General features: G+C 36.5%; 1 protein-coding gene across 1 annotated transcript in view; it reads right to left on the bottom strand.

Annotated features, from left to right (window-relative positions):
* LOC128995101 (serine/threonine-protein phosphatase 6 regulatory subunit 3-like) overlaps positions 1 to 20,482 on the bottom strand; it is a 62,609-nt gene that overhangs the window by 8,275 nt on the left and 33,852 nt on the right. Inside the window, exons 7-15 of the mRNA XM_054420000.1 lie at positions 20,168 to 20,281; positions 19,483 to 19,663; positions 17,682 to 17,834; positions 17,336 to 17,461; positions 16,240 to 16,304; positions 15,601 to 15,793; positions 14,798 to 14,887; positions 14,447 to 14,544; positions 283 to 456 (exon numbers count right to left, since the gene is read on the bottom strand). Coding sequence (XP_054275975.1) covers positions 283 to 456; positions 14,447 to 14,544; positions 14,798 to 14,887; positions 15,601 to 15,793; positions 16,240 to 16,304; positions 17,336 to 17,461; positions 17,682 to 17,834; positions 19,483 to 19,663; positions 20,168 to 20,281 — 1,194 coding nt within the window. The remainder of the gene's footprint in view (positions 1 to 282; positions 457 to 14,446; positions 14,545 to 14,797; positions 14,888 to 15,600; positions 15,794 to 16,239; positions 16,305 to 17,335; positions 17,462 to 17,681; positions 17,835 to 19,482; positions 19,664 to 20,167; positions 20,282 to 20,482) is intronic.

Below are 20,482 nucleotides of genomic sequence, written 5' to 3'. Positions count from 1 at the left end.
AGCTTGAATTTTAAAAACCAAACTACCCTATCACTTAAGTAAACACAACTTAGATAAAGGTGTATGCACAGCACTTGAATAGTGCTCAGTCACTACTAGGGTAGTGGATTATCGATTGTATAGCACTGCAATTCACCCTTCTAATAATGTGCCCGCTGCTTTGCTTCACATATTTCAACATAATTTCAATGGTTGAAACTTGAACACAACAGCTCCGCTATAAAGAGGGTTTGATTGTATTTTATGTATTTGTATAGATGTTGGTTTTGACATATCCCTCACCTGGGTGGCCCGTTGTTGGTGTCTGCCCACACGTCCTCTTCATTGTCCTCATTGTCTCCGTCCAGGAACTGTAGTCGTCTGCTACACACCTGTTGGAACATCTCTGCCTGTTTCTCCAGCTCCTCGTCGTCCGTCACACTGAACGATAGGTTGGCCAACCTGTCCACTGACGGACTGAAAACAACAATTATTGCATCAGCTAATGAATATTTTATTAAAAGTCCCTATGGTTAGCTTATTCTTCACACATCGGTTTGCATGAAAAAGACTATTCACATTTTGAACCACCCTTTCAGTCTACCTCTTAGAAATTGAAATACCCCCGCCGCAGCAAACCTGCAGACTAAGCGAATTTCCATTTGCCTGATTGGATTTAAACTAAAATGTCTCCTTAAAAATGTCACATTTATTCCCTATTTAAATAACACTAGGTGAACCCGTGCGAATTCGCAAGAATGGTAAATTAGGATATTATAGCAACGTCGTTAGAAGTTGCATCGACGTTGGTCTTGATTATACATCGATGGTCTTGAGCTCGATCGTTGGCTATATTCATTCTAAGTTCTTTTTGTTGTTCAGCAGGAGTATTTTGAAGAACGGAGCTCATCATGCTGAAAACTTGCGCGTATGGATTAATATCAACCAAATGTTGAGTCAAAATGTCCATGTTTTCAGTGCTGCAAGAGCCATTAGCTTTGTTTAGCATTCTTTCTTGAACAGCGGTTTCGACATCGCAGATATAAAAGGAAAGAACATCAAGAATGTTAAATTTAAGGGAATAAATTTGGGCATATATGGGATGCTCCCCTTCTGACGTTTGTAAGGTGCCAATTGAGTGATAAATTGTGTCGTGCACCTTAAACATGAAAGGCCCTCCACCGTTATGTTCTTTAATTTTAGCTCAAGTGCTGACCATTGCGAGCGCAGAGTTGTACGGTTTAATGTTCTCGTTGTAGTTTCTGCTCAAATGATTTGCTCCATTTAGTAGGCTCTGGGTATAATAGCTCTCTCGGTATGGTGGTAGATTCACTTTTCCTTTATGGCAGCAGGATGAAAATCCTTCGCCTCGTCCTCTTTGTTCTTCTTTAAAATGTAGCACACCACATTTTAATGCCATCTCGCCAAGTGAATGCTGCTGAGTTCTTGTATTTGTCAGTGTAATTTTGTTAGTACACGTTGCCACTAACTGTTCCAGCTCCTCGTCTGGCTTCCTTACGTTTTGCATTGCTTGCCGTATGTTGACTCGCCGTGTCCGACCAACAATATTTCTTTGTCGTCAGGTCCTTGGCATGTTTAAAGGAAAATAAAATGTAAAACTTTTCTCCCGTCGTGTCCTATAGGTAACATTTCCTTGCCGGGTTTCTAATTATTTTTAAAAACATGCAAACTGTTTATATTTCAAAACCAAACAAAACAGCTTGAATTAATTTTTTTAACTAATTTTTTTACATATGTTTCTGAACATAATAACATTCAAATCAATCACAATGTTATCCTTATGGAAGGAACTTTCAGAGCAGCCGACGCCCTTAAAAAGATATATTTCGAAAATCTAAAGCCAGTTTGCACATCTACACACCTAGACGAACATTTTGGTATATAATATGTGGGGTTAAATCTTAAAACAAAAAAGCCTTATTGTTCACAAAGTTTCATGTCGCGTATTAAATATATAGATTAGTTTAACGAGTACTTAGGTTTGCTGCAACAGGGAGGGTAAAAAAATGTTTTTTTGTAAAATGTTAATAGTTTTATGAAATGAATGCTATGCCAGTACATAGTGTGTTGTGAAATTTTAAAGCCTATTTTAATTTAATTTGAATTTCCCGCCCTTAGCGCCACCTGCGGTGGCCGAGGTCGGCAGTGCTTATCTGTCCGTTGGGTTTTAAAATCATATCATTGTACTAGTGGGGGTGCTGGCTACAAGTTTGGATGGCTCCTGTGATAATGTAAGTGTTACATTTATTTAGTTTAAGGATTTTTATATTCATGTTTAAAATGCTTTTTCAGGTGCTACAATTTAGTTGAAAAAAATAATTAACCAATTTGTACAAGTCTTTATTAACTGTTAAATTTTGTTTGCCACGTGTGGTCAGTTAGCCTGTTTGAGTTTGTAATTTCTTGAATATTAAAACAACAAAGAGTTTTGAGAGCTATATAAATTTAAAATGAGAATTATATAACTTTAATATTAGGTTCTGGTCAAACGTAAATTTTTATTCAATTTAATGTAATTTAACTCAATGAATGATTTTTGTATTGAACACTTTATAAGAAATCCGAATCAATGTTTTATCTCTTTTATAATTCTTCCAACAGGTGTCTTGTAATTTTAATTTTATTTTAATTTAAAGCTTGTGTTAATGGTTTTGCAGACGGGAGTAAAAATTTGTACAGCTAATTCTTAAGATGGCCCAGCCCACCCCTGCTGTATTGAGTAATGTACCATTTCATAATTTTGGGTACTAATAACAATTAAGGCTAGCATATGTGTAAAGGGTTATTTTGTTTAAAAATTAATAAATTGTTGAACCGTAATTCACTGAGTCGTTATTATTCGACTCCCCTTGTTCACGGGTCAACTTGGCGACCCTCTTGGCAGATCCACAAGCTAAAGGAAGTGGATCTAAATTCACACCATTATTATATTCAATTGGCCACCCTGGAATATAATTAATTTGCGCAACTCTGCTACACTTCCTGAGCTTTAAGATAACCAAGACATTGAACGAGGTCATTTAGGCTACTCCGAGAATATCATTTGAACTTATATGAACTATCCAGTGTGGTGTTGTGTGATTAAGTTATTATGTTGAACTGAAATTACAATACTCATAAAGGGATGATAAAGGACATGTTGGTATAAGTATATTGTAATAAGATTTTGAGGGTATATTATCATTACAATCTTAAACCGGTTTATTAAATAGGCTGAATTTAAATAGTTCAAGTAAACAACGGTGAAATCGAACAGCTAGGTGCTAAACAAAAAGTTTAAATTAGCTTAAAGAATTCTAATGTGTTGATCCGAATTTTGAAACTAATAGGTAGGGTTCACTAAATCCTTCCTTTCCTCACCTTTATCAGCACTTATCCTATTATCAAGATGGCTAACTACAATGTCAATTATCTTCAGAAGGGCGAGTTGATTTATGAAATAATGTGCAGAGAGCTAGACTGTCAACATGAGGTTTTAAATAAATTAAGTGTAGATGAACTCAGAAAATCCTTGCGTAAAATCATTGGGCAGGCACCTAATTTTTCAAACATTGAAAATAAATTGACTGTTTTGGCGGAGATTAAATATTGCCAAATTGCGTCAAGCGTATTGCAAGTGCTAATCGATCGACAGTCTGAAGAGCCTACGGCACTGAATTTAGCTAAGATAAATGCAAAGCTAGCGCATTTAGAGCTAAGAGCAAACATGCTAAAACGAAGTATACTGTTAGAAACCGACCGCAAAACCGTTGAAGAGTTAGACAAAACCATGATTAGTCTTAGTAATAAACTGTCAGAAATCGAGAATAAAATCGCCCCGGACGAATACCGACGTTTTCAAGAAGAATTAAATAAATCGTTAATCGAGAGTGAGTCAGCCGATGAGGAAATAAACGGCGTATCAACCGGGCAGCTTATCATCTCTTCACCTAGTAATCAGCTGAGATTAGGGAACCACGACACGGCACACGTCCCACCTCAAGGTCACTGTACGCCCCCGCACCCCGCGGACTCTGTTCGTCCCGCTCCTGCACCGCTGCCGCCGGTAGACTTGTTCCAGAAACTAGCAAACCCATGGGAAAAAATTTTGTCAAAATTTCCAGAGAATTGTACTGGTATGGAGATAACCCCGTTACTAAACTTTCTGAGACAGACGGTAATTTTACAACAGGAATCGCGCCTACCCGAAGATCAGATATTTAGAATAATTAGCAGGTACGCTATTTCTCCGCTCACTCATTGGAATTTGGGGTTGTTCATTGGAACAATAATAGAATGCCAAAACGGCGGGAAAAGTATCATACAAACACGCAGGGAAATATTAAATTCATTTATTCCAGCAGCTTTGGGAGAGCAATTAAAATATGAGTATATTCATCGTCCCCAACGCTACGATGAGAGTTTATCACTGTACTGCGAGGAAATTAAATTAAATAACCAAGTATTTATGGCAAACCTAACGGAGAAACAATTGCTTGACTCTATTAGAAATGGATTGAACCCGGACACCCGCAACAAGATAGCTGTATATAAATTCCCCGAAACAATGAATGAATTGAAACTTATTGTGGTGCAAATGAACAATTTGGTCTATAATGATTATTTGCGCAACAAAGCGTGCGCCAACGTAGTCCCTATGAGACCGGTATTAACCGCGGCCATGCCTGTTTCGCAGCCTGTTGGATTGCCTGCAAATCACGTAAATGAGCAAAATGTGTACCATCACTCAAACTTCCACAGTCGCCAACCAAGTGATGTAAAGAGATGTTTTATTTGTAACAGACCAGGCCATTTAGCCCGGCATTGCTATCGTGGTTCAAAAAACTAGTAGACGCGGGAAAATTTGCCATTAAGTCACAGCACCAGTTTAAGGTAAATATTCCCGCCAATAAAAACAATCAACAAACCTATTGCTCAGTTAATCGCAATAATGAGTTTACTAAACATAGTAAGGATTTTAAGAAGGAGTTCCGGAAAATAACAAAACAATGGAATAGTTTAAATAGGAAGAATTGTATGCCGACAAAGGGCCGAACTGTAGCAAATTTGCCGTGTGTAAATGTGATTATCAATGAGAATGTAACTATCCCAGCATTAATTGATAGTGGTGCTTCCTACAACATTTTAAGTTTAGAATTACTCGAGCAATTATTGAAGAGTAAACATGCAATTAGATGTAAACAAAGCATACCTAGTCATTTAATGGCGGCAAATGAAACTCCTATAAATGTAATAAATGCATGCAACTTAAGGATTAAAATTGGAAAATTTACATGGTGGGAGAAATTTTTAGTCATTGAGTCAAATCGATACAAAATAATTTTAGGAATGCCTTTCCTACAGCACAAGGGGCTTTGTATTGATTTCCAGAGTAAGACCTGTCATTTCAAATTTGAACCAGGATATTTAATTAAATTAAATGTGGACGACCAGATCAATCCAGGATTAAATGCGATAAGAATAGGATGCTTAGAAATGCAAGACGAAACCGAAAAGTTTATTGCCGAATATCCATCGGTATTCACAGATCAAATAGGCGAAGCGCTCGACCTTGAGATAAAGCTAGAGGTCACTGACCCCACTCCAGTTTCTATACGACCCTATAACTTAAGTCCTCCGGCCATAGCTAAAATGAAGGTAATCATTGATGAATGGTTAAAACAAGGAATTATTGAACATAGCACGTCTCCTTATCAAAGTCCTGCATTTTTAACCAAGCGTGACCGTCTCGTTGTAAATTACGCTCAAGTTAACCAGCGTATAAAGAATATTTCTTACCCACTGGGTGATATTGAAAACATGTATCAGCATCTGCAAGGGGCGAATTATTTTTCCATATTTGACCTTAATAAGGCTTTTTTACAGTGCCCATTAAATGAGGAGAGTAGGGATTTAACCTCATTTGTATGTGCGGTGGGAAAGTTCCGTTTTCGCAGAGTATGTTTTGGTCTAAAGGTCGGAAGTTCCATATTGAGTAACTACATGGATAAGATATTTTATCACCTGAAATATAAGCACCTATTGATATATTGTGACGACCTTCTAATTTTTAGTAAAACTAAAGAAGAGCATCTAAGACATCTACACGAAGTCGCTGGTATTTTAGCGGCGAACAAGTTGACAGTTAACCCGGACAAAGCCAGATTCTTTTGCACTGAGATCAGTTTTTTGGGCCATCTAATTAGCCATAATTCTATAACTATAGACCCAGAGCGCACTGTGGCAATCAAGAATTTCCCGGTCCCTCGCACGGTAAAGCAAGTGAGACAATTCACGGGCATGTGTGGTTATTGGCGGAAATATATTGAGAATTATGCCGATATTAGTCGACCCCTCCATGCGCTCAAACGAAAGAATACAAAATTCGTATGGACAGAAGAATGTCAAAGCGCCTATGAGACTCTTAAAGAGAAAATAGCAAATCCCCCAATATTAACCATGGCTGACTTTAACAAACCGTTCGTAGTACATACGGACGCGAGCGCCACAGGTGCCGGAGCGGCTCTCCTACAGTATAATGATGCTGGTGATCTGATGCCGATTGCTTTCTATAGTAAATCCTTCACCGAGAATGAACTGCGTTATTCCATCTACGAGAAAGAAGCGTATACAGCCGTATTAACTATGGAAAAATGGAACGCTTACTTATCACCTCAACCCTTCACCTTAGTGACCGACAACCAGGCGTTAAGTTATGTGTTAAATAGCAAGAATAAATTAGGACGCCTTTCCAGATGGGTAGAACGACTACTAGCACTTCCATTCAACGTAGTTCATAAACCTGGGACTGAGAATGTAATAGCGGACGCCCTTTCAAGACTCTACGAGCTACCTGAGGAAACTTCGGAGAGTAAAACAATCAACGCATCTGGAAATAACCTAGTTACTTATGGCAGTGAAAGCGCACCTAACCCGGTAGAACAGCTGAATGTGTTAATCAACGAGCTCAGAGAACACCCTGTACAACAGCATGGAAGAGTGAACTTTATCAGCGAGATACCTATGGCTATGAAGGACCTGAAATACCATCAACGTCAAGATAAGGAATGCATGAGGATCATGAAGAGTATAAACGACGGTACCAATCAATTAAACTACGTTATGAAGAACGAACTATTGATGTATAAAGGAGCTAAGGGAGGAAACAAGATTTATTTACCCGAGAGGTTAATAAACGTTGCATATACATTCTTTCATGATGGATTAAATGGAGGACACCTTGGAATCGCACGGACGGTGGCAAAAATCGAACAGTATTTTTATCGGCCAGACATGGAGCGTATTATTAGGGGTAAAATTAAAGAATGTCGCATATGTATGATGTCTAAACCTGCTCAAAGAAAATACGAAGGAAAGTTAGTGTCGAGACCAGTCACATCTGCTTTTGAAACATTATTTTGTGACATTCTAGGCCCACTTCCACGCACGACACGAGGAAATAAATATATTTTTGTTGTGTTAGATGCATTCACTCGATTCTCCTGGACATTCACTTTAAAGGAAGTGAATAGCAAAGCTATTGATAGGTTGGAACAAATTTTTGGATTATTTTCAGTACCACGCACTTTAGTATCTGATAATGCCACTTACTTCACTTCGCAACAATTTAAAGCCTACCTGTTCAAAAATTATGTAACACATCACCTGATTGCCCTGTACAGACCCTCAGCTAATCGTGTGGAACGACAGTTAAGAGATCTAGGCACATTGCTTAAGTGTTATTATGCCAATGAGCAATCTAACTGGGATGCTGAATTGCCGTTAATACAGATGACTTTAAATACAGCGAAAAATTCGTCCACTGGTTTCAGTCCATTTTCGCTCATGTTTTTCCACGAGCCCCGTAACGCCCTCTCAAACATATGGAACCTGGATGATCTATTGAGTGAGAGCTTAAGTCGTGATGATAAAGTCAAAAATTTAACTCAGGCCTTACGAAATGTTAAGTCTAGCATCGCACGTAGCAACAAACGTGAGAAATATTCGGAGAAACGCATCCGACATCCATTCAAAGTGAATTCTATAGTATTTTGGAAAACGCACTACTTAAGTAAAAAGATAAACAAATTCAGTAAGAAACTAGCCCCAAGATATGATGGTCCCTGGCGCATTGTCTGGTTTGTAAGCCCCAATACAACCATAATTCAACGATGCGATAACGTCCTAGACATGAGGAAAGTTCACATATCTGAACTCAAACTGTATGTGTGATAAGGTACAAAGTATGTGCCTCCAAATACTGTCGGACACGAAGTTTAGTCGAAACCTATTGTAAATAAACATTTATAAATTGTAAATAGTAGATTAGGAAATGTTTAGGCTAAGAAACTGAGATCACGAAGGACAGTGTACATATTATTTGTATTAGCAAAATATAACCACTATGGATACATTAGAGTGTATAACAAATCTGCATAGATATGTGTATTCGAGGAGTAATGAAGGAGATTATATGAAGATAAGAAATTCGGAGGAGCAGAAGGATTAATGAGCATAAAATTATGTGCTAAAATGAGCTTCAGAATGTTTATTTACGTTGGAGAACAAAGATAAGGTGATAACGTAAATAACAAGAATTTGGTGATAATAGCAACGCCTATTTATATGAATATTTATAAAAAGGGCACCGCAAACTAAAGTTATTTCAGTATAAACTGCAATTAGTATAACAGTCGTTAGATCACAAATGGGACTGGATACATTGCACGGCTGAGTGTGTAAATAGTAAACAAAGGAGTACATATTTATTTTAATGCTAAAAGGGCAACTAGGTTATTCAATTATTGAAAATGATTAGCAAAGGTGACATTTATTAAATAGCAAGATCTAAGGCAGTTACGAAATATTTCGTTATTACATGGATTATAACATAAAAGTACCTATATTGTTGATGAACTACAATGAAGACTGGAAATGAAGATAAACGAAGACGGAATGAAGAATAGATTGAAGAATACGATCCCTTCTTTTCCATTATTCCTTATTCCTCTCAAAAATAAAATGTTTTTATTTAACGCATGGTATGGTAAAAACCTGTAATGTTAGTAATTAATTTTAAATCAGACTGAACATTTTATTTGCAATTTTGAATTTGTACATAAGGTTTTACTCAAGGTTTGTTTGAGGATAAACGAAACAGTAGAGAACAAGTTGACCGTGATTGTTTGGAAGGATAATTAGGGCACTGATAACGAGAATGGATTCATACTACTGTCCGTATCTTGTTTGTTAGGAATCATAAACCTGTCAAGTGAATTGAAATTCCATATTTTTTGATTTTGTTTATTTTTACTGTCTAGAATAAGAATTAGGGATAAATCATGTTTCAGTTAAGGATTTTTAAATACGGCAGACACAACTGAATATGACCTAAAATAAATAAATAGGTAAACAAATGGTTTTAGAGTCAAGTTGGCTTATTTATGATCAATCGAATAAATTAAACTCTCGTTAATGATCGAGCATGGATGAATCAGTGAGCGATAGGGATGAATGTTTTATGAATGGGATTAGCAAAAGGTTAGCGCGTCTGTGGTACGAATGTTCACACTCATTTTCTGTTTTTATTTAGTTTCACACTTCACACTTGGTACTTACGTGGCCCGGGACACACAGGGTACTTCACATTGAACATTGACACTTGTTATTTTTGCAACTGTATGTACACAAACATTATTATTATGCTCCATTTTGGTTTCGCCTTAAGCGCACTTTTGGGAATATACAGGAAAATGAGAGTTTAATGTTAAATTTTGTTTGACTTAGCTTTTTCTACAATTTTGTGGTTCGTTTCAGGAATACTAGGTCATATAAAGTTAGTTTAAAGTAAGTTTTGGGTACTAACAGCATGTATTTAGGTTAAGAAATGTAATACTTTGCTCTGAGAGGTTCTAAATGAAAATGTCTGACTTTATTTTATGATCAGTTTGCCGTATTTTTCAGAGTGAAAGTTAAGTTGTCTTATCTTGATTATTGTTGTAACCTGTCATATGTTAGACCGAGCGATTGCAGCGCTCTGTACCCTGGCGGACGGCAACGAGGAAATCTAGAACTATTGCGATTGTTGCCCGCCAAGTAGTTGTAATTCAAACGGACGCTCCTGCGTCGGAAAACTTTGATTTCTTTGAATGAGAAAATGTATAAATTATGTTTGGTTTTATTAGATGAAAATTTGTAATGTTTAGATGAGCTAAGTGAGTTTATTTTTTTATAGGCTTGTAAAATTTTAAAAAGCAGGGAAAAATTTTATGCCAGTACATAGTGTGTTGTGAAATTTTAAAGCCTATTTTAATTTATTTGAATTTCCCGCCCTTAGCGCCACCTGCGGTGGCCGAGGTCGGCAGTGCTTATCTGTCCGTTGGGTTTTAAAATCATATCATTGTACTAGTGGGGGTGCTGGCTACAAGTTTGGATGGCTCCTGTGATAATGTAAGTGTTACATTTATTTAGTTTAAGGATTTTTATATTCATGTTTAAAATGCTTTTTCAGGTGCTACAATTTAGTTGAAAAAAATAATTAACCAATTTGTACAAGTCTTTATTAACTGTTAAATTTCGTTTGCCACGTGTGGTCAGTTAGCCTGTTTGAGTTTGTAATTTCTTGAATATTAAAACAACAGAAGAGTTTTGAGAGCTATATAAATTTAAAATGAGAATTATATAACTTTAATATTAGGTTCTGGTCAAACGTAAATTTTTATTCAATTTAATGTAACTTAACTCAATGAATGATTTTTGTATTGAACACTTTATAAGAAATCCGAATCAATGTTTTATCTCTTTTATAATTCTTCCAACAGGTGTCTTGTAATTTTAATTTTATTTTAATTTAAAGCTTGTGTTAATGGTTTTGCAGACGGGAGTAAAAATTTGTACAGCTAATTCTTAAGATGGCCCAGCCCACCCCTGCTGTCTTGAGTAATGTACCATTTCATAATTTTGGGTACTAATAACAATTAAGGCTAGCATATGTGTAAAGGGTTATTTTGTTTAAAAATTAATAAATTGTTGAACCGTAATTCACTGAGTCGTTATTATTCGACTCCCCTTGTTCACGGGTCAACTTGGCGACCCTCTTGGCAGATCCACAAGCTAAAGGAAGTGGATCTAAATTCACACCATTATTATATTCAATTGGCCACCCTGGAATAATGCATTTCCCAAATTTGATCAAAATATGATCATAAACAAGCACACTTTACAACTGTTTACTTATTTTCCGTAAGAATAACATAGGAATTTTAAATTTAGTTTTTTGAAATTTTCTCCGTAACCATTAGGCGCATAATAACGCTTCAATATACTAAATTATTTGTTTTTTTAAGCTCTACAAAATTGTTTGGAACGAAAATGCAAGTTTTTAGGGTCAAAAATGGGAAAACCCCATTTTTGCCCCATAAAACCCCCCATAGACACCTGTTTCCATAGTCCGATCATGCTGGTTCGCGAACTCGTTTGAATAAACGTAGGTTTACACGTTTGTACCAAACTTCATCAAAATCGGATGATTTTTGCTCGAGTTATCGCGCTAACGGACACATATATAAATATATATATATGTATGAATTTGAACGGATGGTGTTTTTGGTCTCTAGGGACCTCAAAACGAAAAAGTAAATCAGTCCCGGGTCCAGGTCTTACCATGAGTACTACGGTAATAGCTTATTCCCTATAGGGGAAATTCGCTAAAAGACATTTTTTTTTTTATTTCCATACCTCTTTAAAAAGTCTTAGAAGGGTTTTAAGATTATCTTAACCAGAGTGCGAGCCTGAGATTTTTGATTGAGTCAATCTTTTGTGTTTTTTCATTAATGTTGTTCATGTGTAAGGTACCAAATTTGAAGGGGGGTAAAACGTACTACGAAGAAATGAACACCAGAACTTACCTAATTTTTATCCACAATAGCCTAATCCTAGGCCTATGTGTTGGCCATAGCTTGGGCTATGGGCCAAAGAACGTAGGCCTATTTTTAATTACAGTTAAGTACATACTAGGGATGGTCAAGTCTCGAAATTTCGGGAAATTTTCGGGAAATTTTTAATCTCGTTAAACGAGACGAGATTTGTTTTTGGCTGAGATTTTTATCGAGACGAGAAGAAAAAAAAAAATTAAAAACGCCTGCAGAAAGTCAATGCAATACCCGCAATACAGGAGCGTGTTGTAGTTGCGTTTCCTCTGCGAAGGCGTTCTTATTTAATTAATTCTTTAAATGTAAATATTACTTTAATTATTTGAATAATATTACTTTAATAACATTTGAGAAGTTTTGTTAAGTGTAAGCAATGTAAGGAATGTTTTATTACTATAAAAAGTCAAAACAAGTAACTATTTTATAAAAATTAATATTGCTTTTATTTTATGATTTATTTTATTTTAGGATAAGTTGAACTCTATCCTAACTGATATCACTATGTTTCCTAATCGTAGGCGTGATTAATAAAACAAAATGTTATGCTGATGTTTTTTAATAAAAGATTGTAAATATTCTTGCCTATTATCATTATTTTTGTATTTAAGCAGTCATCTAACAATGTTACAAAATCAGGTAAAAATTTTGAACGTGCATTTCCCGTTGTGAATGAGAAGAGAAATCCCGTCTCGATCTCGTCTCAAAATTTGATGAGAAATAAAAAATCTTGTCTCATCTCGTCTCGAACTAAAAATCCAATCTCGTCCATCCCTAGTACATACACACACCTACAACTGCATATTTATTTGTAATAGCACTCCATTTCACCAAATAAAGTTAACCGACCGATTTTACAAATATTTATCACCGACGACGACGACATAACCCCAAAACTGGTGTTTGTTTGTTGACAGACACAGACGAAAACTAGACCAGCTCAACAAGTGAATATTCGATCAGCTGTTGTCCAGTAGTACTTAAGTTCGCCGCTTGAGTGCGTAAGCCTCGAGCGGGCAAGAACGAAGGATTTTACTCCAAGACATGTTTATTTGTTCGTATGCCGTCTTCGAAGTAACTTCGTCGTTACATTCGCCCGTTACCCAAGCTTGCACGATCTGACGATCATCGATAATTCGTTTACCGAAGGTTAGCTATATTAGTTAATCACATTGCTACGATATACGACTATATACGATATACGATGTACTTTTAATATTCGCATCCCCGTTTCCAAATTCAATTTTCAATAACTTAATTTAATAACTTAAATTTTGCCGACTTGATTCTAGACCCGCCAGTTCCTGCCTGCCAGTGACTAGCGGTGATTATCATTTAGTTTGATTTAAATCAATTAGTTTCAAAATTACGATTTCTAGGAACGATTATTACGTACGTTTATTCTAATTAATTCACCGTTTTGATACCCCCGAGAATTGTCGTCTGTGTTCTAAACCCCGTCTTTGGCAGGTGAAAGAACCAAGTCTGGGAGTAGGCCGATTTGACAATCAGCTAGGATTATTAATATTACATCTATTTTTAGCCTATCACGTTAAATTATCCGTCCAGTTATATTAATTAGGCCCCGACGACTCTGTAGGAATTGTTTTTACGTTATAGGCTGTTCCATATTATTTACCTAGGCCTTTAGTTAATTATTTTAAAGTTCGATACGGGTATTTATATCACATTGGCTTAAGATTGAATACTCGTCGGCCCTACAGAGTCATTCTAAAAGTTAGGCAAAATTCAGAAATTCACCAAAACACTTTTACAAAGGCTGGGATGATATAGTCTGATATAGCTAGAACTGGGCGTCTGCAGGATTTCCTGAGCGCTTCTAGAGCTCTGAGCCTTCGATTAAAAAATTAATAATGTGATCAGTCAAAGCCGTGGCAACTTCATATCGACCACTGGATTTTTCTAAGCTCCTTCTGAGCACTCCGGGGAAGAAATTTGAGTGCGGCCAGTTCTAGGGGTAGGCCTAGCCTGACTTGGTGAATACTAGTTTATTCCTCCCCTAGAATTTTGGCGTCACACATGAATGCCATAAACGCTATTTGCAACAGCTATAACATCGTGTGAGTAAAAGGTCTGCTCGGCTCAACTTTCTGACTCTATGTTCAATCAAACTCTAGCGTTAAGGCTAGGATAAGCTCAGACCAACGATCGTGCTACTAGCACCCCTCTAGCTGAGTACCATTGTAAACACAAAGTACGACTGACTGCCCCTTGTAATGTAATTGACTTTCGGATAGTTGAATGAGCTTCTCACTAGAGTGGGCTACAGTGTAAAATTATATTTTCATACTTTCGTTTTTGTTGAAGTAATGGTGGATGTTACTGTAAATATCCTTTACTACAATTGCTTGGTTAAAAAAGTAGAATATTCTAAATCAGTAGCACTCTCAACATCAATAGTAACAAAGAGTAACATCAACGCATTCTGTCCATGGCTCAATTCAATTATGTTAATTTTTATTCTAGAACTGGCTTAAACTTAAACAGAGGAACAACATGTAAGTAACTCGTTATCTCACCCCATATTATCCTCAGGGTCATTGAACTCCGACTCATGATATCCGAAGTTCTCAATGAACTGTGATGACATCTGTTGGGTTTGGTACTCGGTGTAAAGCTGTGATCAAACAAACCAATTATTGATATATTATGTATTTGAATAAACAATATTGTTATAGAATTCAACATGTAGTTTGCTAACCAGGCAAGTACCGCAGCTAGGAATGTCAAAGTTATAGAGAAACGTTATCATACTATTCCACAAAGTTAAAGCAGAACTAAGAGAATTTGTTCGTAATGAAAAAATATCCGTTAGTAACATCAAAAATGTAGAAATAACTTTTACAAAAAATGTAATAAAACCAACAAACCTGTTGGAGTTGGGTGTCTTGCTGGAAAGGAATGTTGCGGAAGTTTTTCTCGTCGTCTTCAGAGGTGGATTGCGCTGGGTGTTTACCTCCCTGCAATGACAATGTTCAGAGTTGAAGAGAATTTATAAAACATCAGCAACATTATTTTTGGAAATCAAATCAAAGCTCGAAACTTCAAACGTAATATAAAATTACTTTAGCTGTCATATATCATTGGCCAACTAAAAATCTTGGGTTATACAAGCTATATCAAGATCTGAATTTGGTTTCTCTAAAAAGTTAAGTAATCTATTTTAAGTTTGATATAGACTGTATGTAACAAAAAATATAAGGGATTCAACATTGTAGATAGGTGGTTGTAGAACCCACCTACTAATCAGGTCTCGAGTTTGATCCTGAGAAAATTCATTAGCTTTTGTGAAGGTTCAAAACTAGACCTAGCTGTCCTTGAATGCTCATTGGGCTTTTATTAACTAGCCAGGGCTAAAGATACACGAAGGTAGTCAGCTACACAAGGTATCTCACTCCATTCTACATTATTCTTTGTCTACATTTAGGTAAATAGCCTTGCCTCAATTGGTAATATAATTCTCCTTTGTTAAAAATTTTGTCGGAGACTATGAAAAACTTCAGTTTCTTTGCATAGTGTCCTTTTTGTGTTCCATTTTCTACAAATCCTCAGAAATCCTCAAGTCTATTTATAGTCTACTTGGTGAATAGAATAGCTATTTCCCTCAACATATTTATCAACTTCACAACTTTAAGTTACAAAAACACACACAAACAGAGCCGGATTGTATTACCAGAGGAATCTCACGTTGGGCCTTGATCTCAGCCAGTTCTCCATCAGTAAACTCCTGCCAGGCAGTCAGCTGGTCCTCGGGGACGTTGGTCTTGATGAATGTCCCTAGCCCCTTGTCCCAGTAGGAGTTTATGGTGAAGGACAATCTGGTCAGGTGACCCATATAACCTTTCCTGCAGCCACCTTGTTTGGACCTGTGGGTGTAATGATTTCAATTTTATCATTGTTCAATCAGCTGATGTTTTATTATTGTTTTTGTGTTTGCTACCGAGTCAACAACAATAAATAATAGTTTGGTTTTGTGTGTCGTTAATTAGTTCATTTAGATACAATGGATCTTAACAACAGGACTTTACATGATAATCTTACTAATATTATAAATGTGAAAGTTTGTGTGTTTGTTTGTTTGTTAAGGATATTTATTCTGAATTAAGATGTTTTTCACTAGGCCTGTACCATATTTGCATGACTGTACCATCGTGATATGACATTTAAATTTTGTTATGTTTGTGAAGCAATATCTAAATAAAAGGAGCACATGGCTTTTCCTGTTATGTCTCGATTAAACCACCATTTATCCACTACGTATATAAATGTTTTAAGTATAAAATGTATATAAATTTGTTGTAGAGAAACTTACTGTTCAACTTCATTCTCTTTCCAAGCTTCAATAATCCTGTTTAACAGGCGGCACTTGATAAAAATCTGTAAGAAAACAACAAATGAAGTGATATAATGTTCTATTCTGACCAAACATTTAACAAAGCTAGGTGTTCTGATCTTATGATAAGTTCTGGAAAATGGAAAGACCTATGGATACATAGGCCTATCTCCAAACCTATACTAAAATAACAATTAATTACTAATCACACTGCTGCAGTCTATTGGCCACACAACAAAAACTTAGAACTACTGTCGGTGCAAAAATTATGTAGACTCGAGTTTACGATATCACACCTCCGGAACGGCTTGTTCGATTTTGACGAGAGACCCACTAACTATGCTACAATAGTTATTTGTGTAAATTAGTGGGCGAAGTGGCATTTTGCTGAACATGAGAGAAATGTTTAAAAATGTTAAATTTTTTTTAGAATGGAGGAAAGTTTCTCAAGTGCAGCAAAGGCAGTTTGCACTCGTGTTACACAATATTATATTTTTCCTACAGTTACTAAAAATAATATAAATAATTAGTCTTTCAAACACTGTACAACAGTTTTTGTTTTTAGGTTAGAGGTTAAATCACATTGAACGAAATGGGTAGCTGTACCAGCTGATCGTAGTCGAGGTATCTTTATGTGTTTCCAACATATTTCCTAGTGGACACGGATTAAGTGTTTAATAAAAGCACACTGTTTTGTGTTGTTTGGTTGGAATACTGGTGTGCGACGAAGCTAAAACTGTGCAACAAACTAAAGAGTGTGAAACAAAATAAGTAAATGCAGCAATTAGCAGCTTTATGTACTATAATCAGTTCAAGGAAGCCCACTTCGTCGGGTAACTTGTAGGAAAAGTATTTTTATTATATTTTTTTTTTTTGCTTGAGATTCAAGACAACATGTTAAGGATTTGGATTTAAATTCTTAACTTGACGATCATTAACCTTAAAACTAAGTTTTACCATTCCACAAACAGCAATAACTCAGACAATATGCTATCCATAGTTGGCGGATAGGAAGTTTAGTTCTGGTTCCCTCAGAAACGTACAACAAATTACCAACTCAGGCAGGACTACATACATTGTGAAGCAGCAAGTTGTCTGCTGGGACGTCTGTAGGGGAGGGGTCCACTAGCATGGCAGTGGTTAGGCACTTCTCAACTTGGGTGTGGAGAAAATTGTTCCAGCTATATCTGAAGAACATGTCCTGAAAAATAACATTCATTCAACACGTAACCTCCTCCCCAGTATGCTACAATCACCACCACAAAAAGGTGGGGGAAATAAAATAACATAGAGGTATTCAGAGTTTAGCCAAATAAAGCGGTATTTAAGATGGAAATATAAAATTGTTACAAATATTAAATTTGCAAGATGCTTGAATTTATTGCTCTTTGTTGTCATTAACAACTTTTATCTTAACTCACCAAGAGCACTTGTATGGTGTCCAAAGCCACCAATTGTTCAGCCACTTGTTGGTTATGAGTGGCTATGAGGGCCACCAACAGTTTGATGACGTTCAGTCTGGTGTTGCCTAGTGGGGGGTCTACCTGTCCACAGGTCATCTTCACTGCTGGCTTCTACAACACAATACGATCCATACAATACACTCTCGATTATCCGAGCCCTCAAGTTATCTGAGGTTGCTTTAGAGTTAAAATAAATACAGGCTTATAAATGATTTTTTTTTTAGGTTGGTAAATGATACATTGTGGGGCCAGATGAATGAAAATGTTGGATTTACTGAACGAGTGAACACCTTCTTAGTTTAGCTCAAGCTAGTATTGTGAGATTACCTTTAATTTTAACATGTCAAAAAGGAAATCGTTGGCTGACCATTATACCACGTTTTATTGTGCTTTCTCTTATTTTATTAGGGAAAGAAAATGCTAAAAATAATAACGAATCTCCCCGATTCAGCTAAATGCAACAGACTTAAAGCCTGACTTAAACTAATACGGCTTGAATCAGCATTCCAAAAAATTTGTTTTCGTCATACTGCAGCAATGACAGCCGTTTTTAATGCATGCGTTGTGGGTCTAGAGTAGAATTTTTACTCTCTAGGGAGTAAAAATCAGCTGTTGTAAACAGTTGTAAATTTCAATTGTGGCAATCGTATCGGTCGAAGTTATTTATCGATTGATTTATTAGGTAAGGTTCTATTGTTGTCGATCGCTTGACATATCGATGGTATAATGTACTGTAACACAACACGATTGTAATAGACAAAATGATTGAATCACTTACGAACCAGGTGCTTATTTGCATTAGCAGTATTAAAAAACAAGCTGGACGTCGTTTTGAGAGGTTATCTTTAGATTCAAATATTTTGTTTCCTAGCTTAGTTTGTTAATTAATGATACAATGACAAAAAATATAGTTCACCACACAGGCAAAAAGTGCCTTTTTAACCCTCGCTCATTTTCGTAAAACTTTACCTCGGGTCAAAAAGAGTCACTTTTAGGCCCTAGTGATGAAATATACTATTAGACCTTTATAGTGGTGCCGGACCATCACATATTCTGGATTAGCACTGCAGTTATGAATGAATATTTAAGGGCTATCAACAGCTTGATCGATGTTTAATGTTTAGTGTATGCCCACATTAACATCATCATAGTCTCTTAATGTTTCCATAGTTTTACAAAATAATGTTTAACCCTTACCGCGCTGTAGACGAATATACTCGCCGAAATTCCCTTTGCTCAAAACGCCATAGACGACTATACTCGCCTTTAATACAAGAGTGCATTGGCTGGTCCTTGTAGTTCCCAGTTTTGCCGAATAATAACGTTCCCCGCCCTCTGATTATTCAAAATGGCGGCGCCCTACACTTGCCGGTCTCTGCTATGAGAGACGCCAGCGCTGAGGAGGAACTAACTCGCAAGTGTTTGGTTAACTCGCAGACTCCACAGAAAACTTTGTTCTCTGCTACTTTCGCTACCTATTATATTGGCTTATTACGTTGGTTATATTGTTATAATTAAAAAAAAAATATTCAGCTTTGACTTTTGGGAAAATATATTTTTTAGGTATATGTAGCGTTACAGTCAAGGCCACCCGACATATCTGTAGCGCAGTAAGGGTTAACAGTTAGTAAAAAACATGTACATATTTACATGTATATATTTACTTTTAAGTATAACTACACTCCATACTGCAAGCAGTTGCTCAAAACCTCTACGTGCCAACCCCTAGTTTTAACATGAATGCAAGTTTTGCACTTACCTGAGGTGGGTTGAGTAGGAGATCATGGAATTGTGTCAAGTAAGGAATGATAGCCTCAGTTGTAGAGAGAGTGACAGGTGGTGGAGGGGAGGGGGCAGGGGACTCCCCTGGTGCTCCACCCCCTCCCCCCTCTCCACCGTAGTTGAGAGCAAGCCCACCAGAGTCCAGGCTACCAGCGCCTCTGTAACATACAAGGTAAAAGATTTGCTTACATGAAGTTCTGTGTCCAAAAGCAAAATCGAATTCAATGGCAAAGTTACATCGGGATCATTATCCGCAATGACCATTTTCATACTAAACAAAACACTGTTAAAAAAGGATGATCAATCATAGGCGATTACATTTTTTTTCAAAATTCTCTGTCCATACAAAATTTATTAACTTTTTTTGGTTTCCCGGTTAGCTGAAATCCCTGATTTAAAGTTAGGTCATACTATTTTTGTTTGATAAAAAGTTTAATCAAAAACTGAATACGACATTTATTAGTCTAAACTGATTCAACACAACACACACCCCGAATTCAATACCTAACAAAATTAGTGTTAGAAACAAAAAATTCCAGACTAGAGCAGCTCGGCCTATTTAAGAAATGTTTATATGATATTTTTTTCAATTTACAAAGTTCACAGATTCAAAGTGATCACAGTTGAGTGGTTACACTGTATGGAGAATGCAATGTACTTACACCAGTTTGATGGGCTCCAGCAAGGTCAGTAACACGGCAATACCTCCTATCAAGCTGCTCTCTTTCCGTCCTCCGCTAAACATCACTTCTAGTATCTTCTTTATTGTCTCACTTCTACAAAAACACATCATCTACATTATTGCCTATGCTTCTACAGCTCTAGTAGTTCCGATTATGAAAATTATGTGATCCGACACTCAATAATCTGCCACACTCCAGGATGTTGGTGCAATACCTGAATTATATTTTAACAGGGGTAGGGGACATGTGTTTTCCAGATGTGGTATCCAGTCCTTTTTTGCAGAACTAAATTTA

The sequence above is a fragment of the Macrosteles quadrilineatus genome, unplaced genomic scaffold (assembly GCF_028750875.1).
Source record: "Macrosteles quadrilineatus isolate MER2022 unplaced genomic scaffold, UCM_ALF_1.0 Scaffold_5__1_contigs__length_97177068, whole genome shotgun sequence".
Taxonomy (NCBI): domain Eukaryota; kingdom Metazoa; phylum Arthropoda; class Insecta; order Hemiptera; family Cicadellidae; genus Macrosteles; species Macrosteles quadrilineatus.
Note: the sequence above shows the minus strand (reverse complement) of the source record. Positions and strands in the feature narration are given on the sequence as shown.